The sequence below is a fragment of the Panulirus ornatus genome, chromosome 44, assembly GCF_036320965.1.
Source record: "Panulirus ornatus isolate Po-2019 chromosome 44, ASM3632096v1, whole genome shotgun sequence".
Taxonomy (NCBI): Eukaryota; Metazoa; Arthropoda; class Malacostraca; order Decapoda; family Palinuridae; genus Panulirus; species Panulirus ornatus.
Genome location: NC_092267.1, coordinates 11,242,391 through 11,256,493, shown reverse-complemented (window position 1 = coordinate 11,256,493; position 14,103 = coordinate 11,242,391). Strand labels below are relative to the sequence as shown.

The 14,103-nt window shown below is 42.2% G+C and overlaps 1 protein-coding gene across 4 annotated transcripts in view; it reads left to right on the top strand.

The window, feature by feature from the left end:
• The window catches only part of LOC139762738 (uncharacterized), a 73,906-nt gene that overhangs the window by 14,475 nt on the left and 45,328 nt on the right, over nt 1–14,103 (top strand). For 2 of the 4 annotated variants that reach the window (XM_071687810.1, XM_071687809.1), the window contains exon 2: nt 13,679–13,900. The exons of the other annotated variants lie outside the window; for them this stretch is intronic. In XM_071687810.1, coding sequence (XP_071543911.1) covers nt 13,813–13,900 — 88 coding nt within the window. In that variant the 5' untranslated portion in view covers nt 13,679–13,812. The remainder of the gene's footprint in view (nt 1–13,678; nt 13,901–14,103) is intronic. 4 annotated transcript variants of the gene reach the window in all.

Here is a 14,103-nt window from a genome sequence, read left to right as displayed (position 1 = left end):
GTAATGAAAAGGTAAAATAGATGTGTGGTAATACAAAGAGTGTGGTTGAGAGAGCAGAAGAGGGTGATTTGAAATGGTTTGGTTACATGGAGAGAATGAGTGAGGAAAGATTGACCAAGAGGATATATGTGTCAGAGGTGGAGGGAACGAGGAGAAGTGGGAGAGCAAATTGGAGGTGGAAAGATGGAGTGAAAAAGATTTTGAGTTATCGGAGCCTGAACATGCGGGAGGGTGAAAGGCGTGCAAGGAATAGAGTGAATTGGAACGATGTGTTATACCGGGGTCGACGTGCTGTCAATGGATTGAACCAGGGCATGTGAAGCGTCTGGGGTAAACCATGGAAAGTTGTGTTGGGCCAGGATGTGGAAAGGGAGCTGTGGTTTCGGTGCATTATTCAAGACAACTAGAGACTGAGTGTGAACGAATGTGGCCTTTGTTGTCTTTTCCTAGCGCTACCTCGCGCACATGTGTGGGGAGGGTTTTTTTTTTATGTGTGGCAGGGTGGCGATGGGAATGAATATGGGCAGACAGTATGAATTATGTACATGTGTATATATATATATATATATTTCTGTGTGTGTATATATATGTATACGTTGAGATGTATAGGTACGTATATGTGCGTGTGTGAACGTGTATGTATATGCATGTGTATGTGGGTGGGTTGGGCTATTCTTTCGTCTGTTTTCTTGCGCTACTTTGCTAACGCGGGCGAGAGCGACAAAGTATAATAAGATATATGAAAAAAATGATACAAATATATATATTTTTTGTTTTTGCCGCTGTCTCCCGCGTTTGCGAGGTAGCGCAAGGAAACAGACGAAAGAAATGGCCCAACCCACCCCCATACACATGCATATACATACGTCCACACACGCAAATATACATACCTACACAGCTTTCCATGGTTTACCCCAGACGCTTCACATGCCTTGATTCAATCCACTGACAGCACGTCAACCCCGGTATACCACATCGCTCCAATTGACTCTATTCCTTGCCCTCCTTTCACCCTCCTGCATGTTCAGGCCCCGATCACACAAAATCTTTTTCACTCCATCTTTCCACCTCCATTTTGGTCTCCCTCTTCTCCTCGTTCCCTCCACCTCCGACACATATATCCTCTTGGTCAATCTTTCCTCACTCATTCTCTCCATGTGCCCAAACCATTTCAAAACACCCTCTTCTGCTCTCTCAACCACGCTCTTTTTATTTCCACACATCTCTCTTACCCTTACGTTACTTACTCGATCAAACCACCTCACACCACACATTGTCCTTAAACATCTCATTTCCAGCACATCCATCCTCCTGCGCACAACTCTATCCATAGTCCACGCCTCGCAACCATACAACATTGTTGGAACCACTATTCCTTCAAACATACCCATTTTTGCTTTCCGAGATAATGTTCTCGACTTCCACACATTCTTCAAGGCTCCCAGAATTTTCGCCCCCTCCCCCACCCTATGATCCACTTCCGCTTCCATGTTTCCATCCGCTGCCAGATCCACTCCCAGATATCTAAAACACTTTACTTCCTCCAGTTTTTCTCCATTCAAACTCGCCTCCCAATTGACTTGACCCTCAACCCTACTGTACCTAATAACCTTGCTCTTATTCACATTTACTCTTAACTTTCTTCTTTCACACACTTTACCAAACTCAGTCACCAGCTTCTGCAGTTTCTCACATGAATCAGCCACCAGCGCTGTATCATCAGCGAACAACGACTGACTCACTTCCCAAGCTCTCTCATCCCCAACAGACTTCATACTTGCACCTCTTTCCAAAACTCTTGCATTCACCTCCCTAACAACCCCATCCATAAACAAATTAAACAACCATATATATATATATATATATATATATATATATATATATATATATATATATATATATATATATACCCTGGGGATAGGGGATTAAGAATACTTCCCACGCATTCCTCACGTGTCGTAGAAGGCGACTAAAGGGGACGGGAGCGGGGGGCCAGAAACCCTCCCCTCCTTGTATTTTAACTTTCTAAAAGGGGAAACAGAAGGAGTAGTCACGCGAGTAGTGCTCATCCTCCTCGAAGGCTCAGATTGGGGTGTCTAAATGTGTGTGGATGTAACCAAGATGAGAAAAAAGGAGAGATAGGTTGTATGTTTGAGGAAAGGAACCTGGATGTTTTGGCTCTGAGTGAAACGAAGCTAAAGGGTAAAGGGGAAGAGTGGTTTGGGAATGTCTTGGGAGTAAAGTCAGGGGTTAGTGAGGGGACAAGAGCAAGGGAAGGAGTAGCACTACTCCTGAATCAGGAGTTGTGGGAGTATGTGATAGAGTGTAAGAAAGTAAATTCGAGATTGATATGGGTAAAACTGAAAGTTGATGGAGAGAGATGGGTGATTATTGGTGCATATGCACCTGGGCATGAGAAGAAAGATCATGAGAGGCAAGTGTTTTGGGAGCAGCTGAATGAGTGTGTTAGTGGTTTTGATGCACAAGACCGGGTTATAGTGATGGGTGATTTGAATGCAAAGGTGAGTAATGTGGCAGTTGAGGGAATAATTGGTATACATGGAGTGTTCAGTGTTGTAAATGGAAATGGTGAAGAGCTTGTAGATTTATGTGCTGAAAAAGGACTGGTGATTGGGAATACCTGGTTTAAAAAGCGAGATATACATAAGTATACGTATGTAAGTAGGAGAGATGGCCAGAGAGCGTTATTGGATTACGTGTTAATTGATAGACGCACGAAAGAGAGACTTTTGGATGTTGATGTGCTGAGAGGTGCAACTGGAGGGATGTCTGATCATTATCTTGTGGAAGCAAAGGTGAAGATTTGTGGGGGTTTTCAGAAAAGAAGAGAGAATGTTGGGGTGAAGAGAGTGGTGAGAGTAAGTGAGCTTGGGAAGGAGACTTGTGTGAGGAAGTACCAGGAGAGACTGAGTAGAGAATGGAAAAAGGTGAGAACAAAGGAGGTAAGGGGAGTGGGGGAGGAATGGGATGTATTTAGGGAAGCAGTGATGGCTTGCGCAAAAGATGCCTGTGGCATGAGAAGCGTGGGAGGTGGGTTGATTAGAAAAGGTAGTGAGTGGTGGGATGAAGAAGTAAGATTATTGGTGAAAGAGAAGAGAGAGGCATTTGAACGATTTTTGCAGGGAAAAAATGCAAATGAGTGGGAGAGGTATAAAAGAAAGAGGCAGGAGTTCAAGAGAAAGGTGCAAGAGGTGAAAAAGAGGGCAAATGAGAGTTGGGGAGAGAGAGTATCATTAAATTTCAGGGAGAATAAAAAGATGTTTTGGAAGGAGGTAAATAAAGTGCGTAAGACAAGGGAGCAAATGGGAACTTCAGTGAAGGGGGCTAATGGGGAGGTGATAACGAGTAGTGGTGATGAGAGGAGATGGAGTGAGTATTTTGAAGGTTTGTTGAATGTGTTTGATGATAGAGTGGCAGATGTGGGGTGTCTTGGTCGAGGTGGTGTGCAAAGTGAGAGGGTTAGGGAAAATGATTTGGTAAATAGAGAAGAGGTAGTAAAAGCTTTACGGAAGATGAAAGTCGGCAAAGCAGCAGGTTTGGATGGCACTGCAGTGGAATTTATTAAAAAAGGGGGTGACTGTATTGTTGACTGGTTGGTAATGTTATTTAATGTATGTATGATTCATGGTGAGGTGCCTGAGGATTGGCGGAATGCTTGCATAGTGCCTTTGTACAAAGGCAAAGGGGATAAGAGTGAGTGCTCAAATTACAGAGGTATATGTTTGTTGAGTATTCCTGGTAAATTATATGGGAGGGTATTGGTTGAGAGGGTGAAGGCATGTACAGAGCATCAGATTGGGGAAGAGCAGTGTGCTTTCAGAAGTGGTAGAGGATGTGTGGATCAGGTGTTTGCTTTGAAGAATGTATTTGAGAAATACTTAGAAAAACAAATGGATTTGTATGTAGCATTTATGGATCTGGAGAATGCATATGATAGAGATGATAGAGATGCTCTGTGGAAGGTATTAAGAATATATGGTGTGGGAGGCAAGTTGTTAGAAGCAGTGAAAAGTTTTTATCGAGGATGTAAGGCATGTGTACGTGTAGGAAGAGAGGAAAGTGATTGGTTCTCAGTGAATGTAGGTTTGCGGCAGGGGTGTGTGATGTCTCCATGGTTGTTTAATTTGTTTATGGATGGGGTTGTTAGGGAGGTGAATGCAAGAGTTTTGGAAAGAGTGGCAAGTATGCAGTCTGTTGTGGATGAGAGAGCTTGGGAAGTGAGTCTGTTGTTGTTCGCTGATGATACGGCGCTGGTGGCTGATTCATGTAAGAAACTCCGGAAGCTGGTGACAGTGTGGTAAAGTGTGTGAAAGAAGAAAGTTAAGAGTAAATGTGAATAAGAGCAAGGTTATTAGGTACAGTAGGGTTGAGGGTCAAGTCAATTGGGAGGTATGTTTGAATGGAGAAAAACTGGAGGAAGTAAAGTGTTTTAGATATCTGGGAGTGGATCTGGCAGCGGATGGAAACATGGAAGCGGAAGTGAATCATAGGGTGGGGGAGGGGGCGAAAATTCTGAGGCCTTGAAGAATGTTTGGAAGTCGAGAACATTATCTCGAAAAGCAAAAATGGATATGTTTGAAGGAATAGTGGTTCCAACAATGTTGTATGGTTGCGAGGCTTGGGCTATGGATAAAGTTGTGCGCAGGAGGGTGGATATGCTGGAAATTAGATGTTTGAGGACAATATGTGGTGTGAGGTGGTTTGATCGAGTAAGTAATGTAAGGGTGAGAGAGATGTGTGGAAATAAAAAGAGTGTGGTTGAGAGAGCAGAAGAGGGTGTTTTGAAATGGTTTGGTCACATGGAGAGAATGAGTGGGGAAAGATTGACCAAGAGGATATATGTGTCAGAGGTGGAGGGAACGAGGAGAAGTGGGAGACCAAATTTTAGGTGGAAAGATGGAGTGAAAAAGATTTTGAGTGATCGGGGCCTGAACATGCAGGAGGGTGAAAGGCATGCAAGGAATAGAGTGAATTGGAACGATGTGGTATACCGGGGTTGACGTGCTGTCAGTGGATTGAATCAAGGCATGTGAAGCGTCTGGGGTAAACCATGGAAAGCTGTGTAGGTATGTATATTTGCGTGTGTGGACGTATGTATATACATGTGTATGGGGGTGGGTTGGGCCATTTCTTTCGTCTGTTTCCTTGTGCTACCTCGCAAACGCGGGAGACAGCGACAAAGCAAAAAAAAAAAAAAAAAATCTTGGATCAAGACATGTTGCAATTCTGTACACATCTTCACTTTCAACCCAGGAAAATTTTTTTCAACAGCTCGCATTGTTTGCTTCATGATGTTTACTGTGTTGCTTCCTTATCTTGGGATGACTTAATCACTGATTCGACATCTGGTTCAGAGCCTGAAGCTGAGGTATCAATTACTTCAAAAACTTCTCATGTGCTTGGCTGAAGGAAACTACAAGAGGTATCACATGACCTACTGTGGATGTTAAGTCATAAGGCTCTTGAGTTTTTGCACATTTGGACATTATCAATCATTCAGTGGTGCTGATTTGCTTTATTTTGGAGTTGGTAGCAGAATGCATACATAGTGACTCCATTACTTTTAGTGTTCTTTTCAGCCATCCTGAATCTTTTAGCTCATCTTGTGCCATTGTTGAGTAATGATAACGAGTAGCATTACTGCGACTTTTCTAACTTGTCTATTTCGTCCTGTGATGATATTCCAGTTTTAACAACTTGTATTTTATGCACAACACAGTCCAAATTATTTACACCTAACAGGAATAGAGCTCTTCATTTTGGTCCAGCATCACGCAAACCACAGTGCACATTCATACTAGAAATGTCCCACTTCATCAGCAAATCATTAAACTTTTTGGAAATATTCTTTCCTATGTGCCATTCTTGTAATTATTCCGCACCTAACACAAAGTTCATTCTTTCAAAGTCCTTATTGATAGCATGTGCAGTTAGACTCAACAATGAAACACCTGCTGAGGTATCTGACCACACATCAGTTATGAAGGAAATCTTGCTGCCCTGCTTTACTATATCAATCTTTTATTTCATTGAAGACAGACATAAAAGTCATTGCATATCAAAGAAGAATAAAAGTTTCACTGCTTCGGCCTGTATTGTGGAGCATCATCAGCCATCAGTCTCATGAATCCTATGTTCTCAACATGGCTGAGAGGTAAATCATCCATTACTAACATATCTGCTACACACTTATCCAGTTTCTTTAATGTTAAGTTAGAAGCATCCCACACCTCTCCACTCTAAAAATATTTTTCAACATTTCTCTGCGTAATTTCTGACTTCACTTTTTGCAAAAGAGTTTTTCTGTCTTTAGTTTCTCCTCTAACTTTTTTCTTCTGCTTCTGACTCTTCAAAGTGTTCTTTTTGCATTGACTTGAAATGATTTTTCAAAGATGTAGTTCCACGTCCCTTTCGAGAATAATAAATTTTTGCACAAAAGACACAGCAGTAAGTTATTTTACTGTTCCACGAAGTACTTCTACACCTGACTGTTTCTTGACCCATTGTACGTACATAAAAACAGAGTCAGTAAGGCTTGGTAAACTTAATTATTTCACACTGCCTACACCTGAAGCAAGCTCCTCTACACTGCGGCTAGTGCGTGGTGACTCATATGACTCACGCCAGCTCCCCACAACACCTTACACGGAGTGACAAGAAGCGCTCAGCGCTACCACTTTTTATTTTTCTGTCTTCTTTTGTATATCCACGACATCCTTGTGTGTGGTTAGGATGCGGATGTTTATTAAAGCACAAACGCGTATGCAGATGCAGATATCCGATACATCTCATTTATATATATATATATATATATATATATATATATATATATATATATATATATATATATATATATATATATATATATATGTATATATTCATTGTATTTTATCATTTATTCTATTTATTTTGCTTTGTCGCTGTCTCCCGCGTTAGCGAGGTAGCGCAAGGAAACAGACGAAAGAATGGCCCAACCCGCCCACATACACATGTATATACATACATGTCCACACACGCAAAACATACTCATGTATATACATACATGTCCACACACGCAAATATACATACCTATACATCTCAATGTACACATATATATATAGACACGCAGACATATACATATATACACATGTACATAATTCATACTGTCTACCTTTATTTGTTCCCATCGCCACCTCGCCACACATGGAATAACAACCCCCTCCCCCCTCATGTGTGCGAGGTAGCGCTAGGAAAAGACACCAAAGGCCCCATTCGTTCACACTCAGTCTCTAGCTGTCATGTAATAATGCACCGAAACCACAGCTCCCTTTCCACATTCAGGCCCCACACAACTTTCCATGGTTTACCCCAGACGCTTCACATGCCTTGGTTCAATCCATTGACAGCACGTCGACCCCGGTATACCACATCGTTCCAATTCACTCTATTCCTTGGACGCCTTTCACCCTCCTGCATGTTCAGGCCCCGATCACTCAAAATCTTTTTCACTCCATCTTTCCACCTCCAATTTGCTCTTCCACTTCTCCTCGTTCCCTCCACCTCTGACACATATATCCTCTTGGTCAATCTTTCCTCACTCATTCTCTCAATGTGCCCAAACCATTTCAAAACACCCTCTTCTGCTCTCTCAACCACACTCTTTTTATTTCCACACATCCCTCTTACCCTTACATTACTTACTCGATCAAACCACCTCACACCACATATTGTCCTCAAACATCTCATTTCCAGCACATCCACCCAGAATTTTCGCCCCCTCCCCCACCCTATGATTCACTTCCGCTTCCATGGTTCCATCCGCTGCCAGATCCACTCCCAGATATGTAAAACACTTTACTTCCTCCAGTTTTTCTCCATTTAAACTTACCTCCCAATTGACTTGACCCTCAACCCTACTGTACCTAATAACCTTGCTCTTATTCACATTTACTCTTAACTTTCTTCTTTCACACACTTTACCAAACTCAGTCACCAGCTTCTGTAGTTTCTCACATGAATCAGTCACCAGCGCTGTATCATCAGCGAACAACTGACTCACTTCCCAAGCCCTCTCATCCACAACAGACTGCATACTTGCCCCTCTTTCCAAAACTCTTGCATTCACCTCCCTAACAACCCCATCCATAAACAAATTAAACAACCAAGGAGACATCACACACCCCTGCCGCAAACCTACATTCACTGAGAACCAATCACTTTCCTCTCTTCCTACACGTACACATGCCTTACATCCTCGATAAAAACTTTTCACTGCTTCTAACAACTTACATCCCACACCATATATTCTTAATACCTTCCACAGAGCATCTCTATCAACTCTATCATATGCCTTCTCCAGATCCGTAAATGCTACATACAAATCCATTTGTTTTTCTAAGTATTTCTCACATACATTCTTCAAAGCAAACACCTGATCCACACATCCTTTACCACTTCTGAAACCACACTGCTCTTCCCCAATCTGATGCTCTGTACATGCCTTCACCCTCTCAATCAATACCCTCCCATATAATTTACCAGGAATACTCAACAAACATGTACCTCTGTAATTTGAGCACTAACTCTTATCCCCTTTGCCTTTGTACAATGGCACTATGCAAGCATTCCGCCAATCCTCAGGCACCTCACCATGAATCATACATACATTAAATAACCTTACCAACCAGTCAACAATACAGTCACCCCCTTTTTTAATAAATTCCACTGCAATACCATCCAAACCTGCTGCCTTGCCGGCTTTCATCTTTCGTAAAGCTTTTACTACCTCTTCTCTATTTACCAAATCATTTTCCCTAACCCTCTCACTTTGCACACCACCTCGACCAAAACACCCTATATCTGCCACTATCATCAAACACATTCAACAAACCTTCAAAATACTAACTCCATCTCCTTCTCACATCACCATACATATATATATATATATATATATATATATATATATATATATATATATATATATATATATATATATATATATATATTTATATATTAATTTATTTTGCTTTGTCGCTGTCTCCCGCGTTTGCGAGGTAGCGCAAGGAAACAGACGAAAGAAATGGCCCAACCCACCCCCATACACAATGTATATACATACACGTCCACACACGCAAATATACATACCTATACATCTCAATGTACACATATATATACACACACAGACACATACATATATACCCATGCACACAATTCACACTGTCTGCCTTTATTCATTCCCATCGCCACCTCGCCACACATGGAATACCATCCCCCTCCCACCTCATGTGTGCGAGGTAGCACTAGGAAAAGACAACAAAGGCCCCATTCGTTCACACTCAGTCTCTAGCTGTCAAGCAATAATGCCCGAAACCACAGCTCCCTTTCCACATCCAGGCCCCACACAACTTTCCATGGTTTACCCCAGACGCTTCACATGCCCTGATTCAATCCACTAACAGCACGTCAACCCCGGTATACCACATCGATCCAATTCACTCTATTCCTTGCCCTCCTCTCACCCTCCTGCATGTTCAGGCCCCGATCACTCAAAATCTTTTACACTCCATCTTTCCACCTCCAATTTGGTCTCCCACTTCTCCTCATTCCCTCCACCTCCGACACATATATCCTCTTGGTCAATCTTTCCTCACTCATTCTCTCCATGTGCCCAAACCATTTGAAAACACCCTCTTCTGCTCTCTCAACCACGCTCTTTTTATTTCCACACATCTCTCTTACCCTTACATTACTTACTCGATCAAACCACCTCACACCACACATTGTCCTCAAACATCTCATTTCCGGCACATCCACCCTCCTGCGCACAACTCTATCCATAGCCCACGCCTCGCAACCATACAACATTGTTGGAACCACTATTCCTTCAAACATACCCATTTTTGCTTTCCGAGATAATGTTCTCGACTTACACACACACACACACACACACACACACATATATATTTTCTTTCTTCTTTCAAACTATTCGCCATTTCCCGCATTAGCGAGGTAGCGTTAAGAACAGAGGACTGGGCCTTTGAGGGAATACCCTCACCTGGCCCAATTCTCTGTTCCTTCTTTTGGAATATTAAAAAAAAAAAAAGAAAAAGAAAAAAAAAAATGAGAGGGGAGGATTTCCAGCCCCCCGCTCCCTCCCCTTTTAGTCGCCTTCTACGACACGCAGGGAATACGTGGGAACTATTCTTTCTCCCCTATCCCCAGGGAATACACATATATGTATATATATATATATATATATATATATATATATATATATATATATATATATATATATATACTATATATATATATATATATATATATATATATATATATATATATATATATATATATATATATATATCCATTGTTCTCACCTTTTTCCATTCTGTACTCAGTCTCTCCTGGTACTTCCTCACACAAGTCTCCTTCCCAAGCTCACTTACTCTCACAACCCACTTCACCCCAACATTCACTCTTCTTTTCTGAAAACCCATACAAATCTTCACCTTAGCCTCCACAAGATAATGATCAGACATCCCTCCAGTTGCACCTCTCAGCACATTAACATCCAAAAGTCTCTCTTTCGCGCGCCTGTCAATTAACACGTAATCCAATAACGCTCTCTGGCCATCTCTCCTACTTACATACGTATACTTATGGAAGTAAGGGGAGTGGGGGAGGAATGGGATGTATTTAGGGAATCAGTGATGGATTGCGCAAAAAGATGCTTGTGGCATGAGAAGAGTGGGAGGTGGGTTGATTAGAAAGGGTAGTGAGTGGTGGGATGAAGAAGTAAGATTATTAGTTAAAGAGAAGAGAGAGGCATTTGGACGATTTTTGCAGGGAAAAAATGCAATTGAGTGGGAGATGTATAAAAGAAAGAGACAGGAGGTCAAGAGAAAGGTGCAAGAGGTGAAAAAGAGGGCAAATGAGAGTTGGGGTGAGAGAGTATCATTAAATTTTAGAGAGAATAAAAAGATGTTCTAAGAGGAGGTAAATAAAGTGCGTAAGACAAGGGAGCAAATGGGAACTTCAGTGAAGGGCGCAAATGGGGAGGTGATAACAAGTAGTGGTGATGTGAGAAAGAGATGGAGTGAGTATTTTGAAGGTTTGTTGAATGTGTTTGATGATAGAGTGGCAGATATAGGGTGTTTTGGTCGAGGTGGTGTGCAAAGTGAGAGGGTTAGGTAAAATGATTTGGAAAACAGAGAAGAGGCAGTAAAAGCTTTGCGGAAGATGAAAGCCGGCAAGGCAGCAGGTTTGGATGGTATTGCAGTGGAATTTATTAAAAAAAAAGGGTGACTGTATTACTGACTGGTTGGTAAGGTTATATAATGTATGTATGACTCATGGTGAGGTGCCTGAGGATTGGCGGAATGCGTGCATAGTGCCATTGTACAAAGGCAAAGGGGATAAGAGTGAGTGCTCAAATTACAGAGGTATAAGTTTGTTGAGTATTCCTGGTAAATTATATGGGAGGGTATTGATTGAGAGGGTGAAGGCATGTACAGAGCATCAGATTGGGGAAGAGCAGTGTGCTTTCAGAAGTGGTAGAGGATGTGTGGATCAGGTGTTTGCTTTGAAGAATGTATGTGAGAAATACTTAGAAAAGCAAATGGATTTGTATGTAGCATTTATGGATCTGGAGAAGGCATATGATAGAGTTGATAGAGATGCTCTGTTGAAGGTATTAAGAATATATGGTGTGGGAGGCAAGTTGTTAGAAGCAGTGAAAAGTTTTTATCGAGGATGTAAGGCATGTGTACGTGTAGGAAGAGAGGAAAGTGATTGGTTCTCAGTGAATGTTGGTTTGCGGCAGGGGTGTGTGATGTCTCCATGGTTGTTTAATTTGTTTATGGATGGGGTTGTTACGGAGGTGAATGCAAGAGTTTTTGGAAAGAGGGGCAAGTATGAAGTCTGTTGTGGATGAGAGAGCTTGGGAAGTGAGTCAGTTGTTGTTCGCTGATGATACAGCGCTGGTGGCTGATTCATGTGAGAAACTGCAGAAGCTGGTGAGTGAGTTTGGTAAAGTGTGTGAAAGAAGAAAGTTAAGAGTAAATGTGAATAAGAACAAGGTTAGTAGGTACAGTAGGGTTGAGGGTCAAGTCAATTGGGAGGTAAGTTTGAATGGAGAAAAACTGGAGGAAGTTAAGTGTTTTCGATATCTGGGAGTGGATCTGGCAGCGGATGGAACCATGGAAGCGGAAGTGGATCATAGGGTGGGGGAGGGGGCGAAAATTCTGGGAGCCTTGAAGAATGTGTGGAAGTCGAGAACATTATCTCGGAAAGCAAAAATGGGTATGTTTGAAGGAATAGTGGTTCCAACAATGTTGTATGGTTGCGAGGCGTGGGCTATGGATAGAGTGGTGCGCAGGAGGATGGATGTGCTGGAAATGAGATGTTTGAGGACAATGTGTGGTGTGAGGTGGTTTGATCGAGTAATTAACGTAAGGGTAAGAGAGATGTGTGGAAATAAAAAGAGCGTGGTTGAGAGAGCAGAAGAGGGTGTTTTGAAATGGTTTGGGCACATGGAGAGAATGAGTGAGGAAAGATTGACTAAGAGGATATATGTGTCGGAGGTGGAGGGAACGAGGAGAAGAGGGAGACCAAATTGGAGGTGGAAAGATGGAGTGAAAAAGATTTTGTGTGATCGGGGCCTGAACATGCAGGAGGGTGAAAGGAGGGCAAGGAATAGAGTGAATTGGAGCGATGTGGTATACCGGGGTTGACGTGCTGTCAGTGGATTGAATCAGGGCATGTGAAGCGTCTGGGGTAAACCATGGAAAGCTGTGTAGGCATGTATATTTGCGTGTGTGGACGTATGTATATACATGTGTATGGGGGTGGGTTGGGCCATTTCTTTCGTCTGTTTCCTTGCGCTACCTCGCAAACGCGATATATATATATATGTCCTAGCTTAAGCCAGGTACCCATTTTATCGACCAACCTCCAGTGGGTGGATAAACAGCTGGGTTGACTGTGGACCGCCAGCCAAATAAAGGATTCGAACAAATGCACTCGACCCTGGGCGGCCCTTGAATGTGTAATAGTCAGGAAAGCAAATTGCTACACCACAGAGGTCCATATAGCAATATATGATAATATATGTCACACCTACCCTCCTGTCCCTCCACCTGTATGACACTTGTCACACCTACTCTCCTGTCCCTTCACCTATATGGCACCACAAGGTATCTTGGTAATGAATGATGACCTCACCACAAGAATGTGCACAACAGTAAGGTCTGTTATAATGTAGGTCAGGCTGACATTGTAATAATTGTAGGTGTCTGCGTCTTGCAGATCTTAAGTGCACAGTGAGGCCTTAGGGTATGTGGTAAGTCAACAGTATATGGTCAGCAGAAGGAAAATATATTATGTAATGAACTGTTTGTTTGGGTGAAATCTTGGAACTTTGATCTAGGAAGGTGACCATATCTACCCATGGGATGGATTGTGTTGCTGCTTTTTCAGGAAAGATGGCAACATCTGCTTGCGGGATGGGTTTTGTTACTGCCTTTCCATGGAAGGTGACCATATTTACCTCTAGGAATGGTTGTGTTAGTCAAGACTAAAGACTTGAACAAAGGAAACTAAATCTTAGAAAGGTAATGATGGAGACTGAAATGAGTCATGATGTATATGAAATTGAGATCCTGCTGAATTTTTCTAACAGGTGTGAAACTAAACGAAGAAAAGAAGCAAAAATATCAGTGGAGGAAGGAACAGTGTAAGAAGGGGCAGTGGAAGAAGCAGCAGGAGGAGGAGAACAAGCAGTAGACGCAGTAACGACTATTTAACAGGAACAAGATGTGTCACATGGCATGTCCTGGGGTCCAGGTTACCCTTTGGGGCCTTCTGCTGTACCTGGTACAGTCCAAACTGGCTTACAAAATCTGTAAGTCCTCACCTGGCTGCTGCTTTTGCTAGCAAGAATTTTAATACTTTTTGTTTAAGACTTTTAGAAATACATGTCACTAACCATTTAGTGTTGCATTGATGGAAGGAAGTGAAACATATGTTTATAATCTGTAATATGTTCTTTGTAGGAACCAGTCAAGGTCACTCTCATGGACACCAGATATGATGATGTCGTCTCCT